The following is a 3,832-nucleotide window of genomic DNA, read 5'->3' on the forward strand; positions in this document are numbered from 1 at the left end:
AGATCAGAGAATCTAAATTACATCTTTCTATAGGAATGACTTTTGTTCTTATTGGAAATCTGCCTGTACTTGAGGCAGTAGGAAGATTTACCTCTATAGGACAATAGGTTTAGTTCCAAGTGGGAGCTGCAGAAAGCTTTTGTCATTCCCACTTTCACCCTTACCAATGCAAACTTTGTAAAAGAAAAAAGAAATGTATTAAAAAGCTAAAGCGAAACCCAAATAACAACAACAAAAGCACAGTAGATTATCTAATTCTATTATTTTTTCCTCACAAAGTGTTAAAGATTGAATTCCTTTCTTTTTCTTTTTTCTTATTTTAAAATTATCTTTCTCTGTTTCTTCTGGGAATCTTTGGGTCAGTTTTTATGCTTTTTATTTTTTCTTCTCTAATACTGAGAATTAAAACTAATAAAGAGCCCGGCCCGGCGTGGCTCAGCGGTTGAGCATCAGGCAATCAGGGTTCGATTCCCGGTCAGGGCACATGCCCGAGTTGTGGGCTGCAGCCGATCAATGACTCTCTCATCATTGATGTTTCTCTCTCTCTCCACCCCTCTCCTTTCCTCTCTGTGAAATCAATAAAAATATATTTAAAAAATAAATTAATATATAAAAATAAAACTAATAAAGAATATTCTCTAAAACCAACTATCCAACAACCAACAGCAAAAAATTACCATTTTGAATTTTCTTATCTTTATTGTGTACTTTTCACTGGTACCCCAAATAACAGTTCAACCTTTATCTGTAACATGTTTATTAATTCACTGTATTTTGTCTCCCAGGCTTATTTCCCTTCAGGCATAAATTAGCTACTCCTTAAGATTGTCAATAAACAGTACAAAGGAAAACAGTTGAAAATTTTGCAAAAACTTTAACATTAAAATGAGGCCAGTGTCATTATAGCATTCTTTTATAGAGCCTTTATTTTCCAGCCTTCATAATAATAAACAAGGAAAGTTACAGAGAGAGGGATAAAGAGGGGTGACTTCGGTATCTGCAACAGCCTTGGGGCCAAAATGTCTGGTTGGGAAAGCTAAAACAGTGTTTTCTGAAGAAGTCTCAGCATTGTGCATAGTCTCAGATAAATTGGTCTGATTGTCCAAAGTTTTTAAATCGAGGAGGAAGTGGAATAGATGAGATCTTTGCTGTTAATCATGACAAGTTAGTGTCTTCTATCTGAAACACTGAAGTCTGGCAAAATTGAGTCCCAATAGCTGTGGATGGTTCTGGTAACGCCCTTCGAAGGAACAATGTCTCTGTAAAGGGTACAACTACAAATTATTTGGGGGAGCATAAATGGATCTATTACAGTACATAAAGGACTGACAACTTGGGTTTTTTTTTAAAGATGCAGGAAATCATGGATTGAGCTCTCGCTTCTTCTCTTGCTCCAGTTCAGCAGCTTTTTGCACAGCTGTATCGACTAGCAACTGGAAGTTACTAAAGTCCACGTATTCCTCCGTTGACCCAGGTCTGGGAGAAGACATAAACAAGGGCCCGCTGGTCGAACTCTGGACCTTTTTTTCGGACTGGGCTGTGACTTTCTGGTGCGGGGCTCCCTCTGGACCCAGCAGCTTTCCGCCTGATTCCTGGGCTGTTGGCAGAGCGCTCAGGGGTGGGCACTGCGTCTCCTCTGGACATGCGGGCCCTGACTTGGCCTGCGTGGACTGACTGATTTTCTTCCGGTGTATCACGTTTGCATTCTTGCCTTTTTGGTGACACACGCTGGTGGCGAGGTCTTCTCCGCTCTGTTGCAGCATTTCGGGAAGAATGCGCCTGCGGGCGTTGACGAACCAGTTATTGACCTGCAGGTAAGACAAGCTGGTCTGCTCCGACAGCATTCGCTTCTCGGCCTCCGACGGGTAGGCCTTAAAGCGGTGCTCAAACAGCCAGTTGCGGAGGATCTTCCCAGACACGGTGGGCCAGGACACTTTCCTCTTCTTGCCGTCTGGGGACACCGGAACTTCACCTGCACCAGCGCTGCTGCTCGGAGAGTCGTCTGTGCCAGTGCTGCTGCTCGACGCGGCTGAGGCGTCTTGGGGCGACCCTTCGGGCGCAGAGGCCGGGCTCTCTTCGGCGGCCTCCATTTCGGGACGCTTGGCCCGTCTGCGCGGGGACTCGGAGGGGCGAGGCTGAGCCAGGGCTGCCGCGGGCCTGGCGGACCCGGCGCGCAGGGCCTGCGCGTGCCTGCCGGCGGCTGCAGCGTTGCCAACCGCTCTGTCAACGGCCTTTGTGACGCAACATCCTTTCTGACGTCGGCGCTGCCCCTCAGCCCAGCCCCCGCTTCTTGGGAAGAAACCCGCTAGTTTGGATGCAAAACACCTTTTGAATCAAACCCTCTGTTTCAGAATGTAACAACGGAAACACGGAATACACCTGTATTTCCTTTCTGCAAGTTTTTGAGGCTGTGAAATAGGAATTAGGAGCGTCTCTAAGAGAGATGGATTGCATCCGCCTACCCACTTTAAAGCTTCTAAGGAGCTCAAATAATCTAAATGGCTTTTATCCGATTTTGTTTTCCTTCATTACCTCACTTTACATACAATACCAGGGGAATCTATTGAAAACCATTAGTGTTGTATATTTATAAGCATTAATTTATTTACATATGACTCCGAAAAGTGCCTTCGCAGAATTATATAATGAATTAACATGGTATTATAGTACAATGTGCACCTTAATTCTCAAATTATGTAACACCCTGACAAGACAGAGAGTATATATCTTGTCGCTGATTTTTTTCTAGTACTCTATTTGTAACTTAATGGAAGTTTGAGTATTCTGTACTTCAAGTTATGTTAGTCTGTTTGCAGAATTAAAAAGAGGCAAAAAGAAAGGCTTATGTTTTAACTTCCAAGAAATGAAATAGTGCAAAAACAAATTTAAGTAAGTAAGTAAATATAAATAAATAAATAAATAAATAAATAAATAAAACAGCTCTTTAAAGCACAGTGACTTAGAGAAGCAAAAATTGATGGTGTGGTAATGACCTTTTGCCAAGTTAGAGAAAGTTAAGTGCCTAGAGTTTATCATACGGTCAAGTATCTGGATAATTCCTGCCAGATGTTTTACACTTTGAAACAAATTGAAGGAACATTCAGGAAGCCAGCACTAAACTCCTCTATTTGAAGGAGTGGTGGCAAGTTGTGAGTAGGAACTGTATAAAGTTCTGGCAAATTCAACTAATATAGCCTTAGTTGGCAGGATGAAGATGAAAGTATGGTGCGACAATAAGAGGAGACCGGCCGTATCTCAGAACCTTACTTGAAGAGGTAGAAATTTATGTATATGTATATATATATATGTATATAATTTTTCTATCAATTTCATTTTCCCAAGATACATATATATTTTATATATATTTATAGAAATATACATACATTACATGTATAATTTTCTAAGTTACATATGTTTTAAAAATTAAATAGACCGATATAAAAGGAAAATATAAAAGATAATATCAGAATTATTTCCCAATAAGATGGAGATCTAACGACCTAAGGATTTAAGATTTTTCATAGTATAGATGTAAAGGAAGTGCTTTTCAATCCTTGTATAAATCTAGCATGATCCTGATGTGAAAACCTTATAAAGCATAAAGCATGACAAAAAATAATCATAGCATATTCACTTATAAAATTATAAATCATTATTAAAATAAAATCTAGATTCATATAAAATATAAAACACATGGACAAATGGATTTCAATCTACAAATTCAATCATGGCTTAATATTGGACTATATATTGACATAATTCTTCATATTAATATATTAAAGAAAAAATGTATTATCTTAATGGAGGTTGAGAACTATTTTACGGAATTCAA

The 3,832-nt window shown here is 39.6% G+C and overlaps 1 protein-coding gene across 1 annotated transcript; it reads right to left on the minus strand.

The window, feature by feature from the left end:
* Nucleotides 1-1,361: 1,361 nt before the first annotated feature.
* On the minus strand, nt 1,362-2,090 carry TGIF2LX (TGFB induced factor homeobox 2 like X-linked). The gene has a single exon (XM_016200337.2). It carries the CDS (start codon nt 2,088-2,090, stop codon nt 1,362-1,364), a length of 729 nt encoding a protein of 242 aa, XP_016055823.2.
* Nucleotides 2,091-3,832: the final 1,742 nt, after the last annotated feature.

The sequence above is a fragment of the Miniopterus natalensis genome, chromosome X, assembly GCF_054644295.1.
Source record: "Miniopterus natalensis isolate mMinNat1 chromosome X, mMinNat1.hap1, whole genome shotgun sequence".
Lineage (NCBI taxonomy): Eukaryota > Metazoa > Chordata > Mammalia > Chiroptera > Miniopteridae > Miniopterus > Miniopterus natalensis.

What these genes read in the sequence shown, in the direction of transcription:
- TGIF2LX (XM_016200337.2), bottom strand. Translation starts at nt 2,090, where the DNA reads ATGGAGGCCGCCGAAGAGAGCCCGGCCTCTGCGCCCGAAGGGTCGCCC.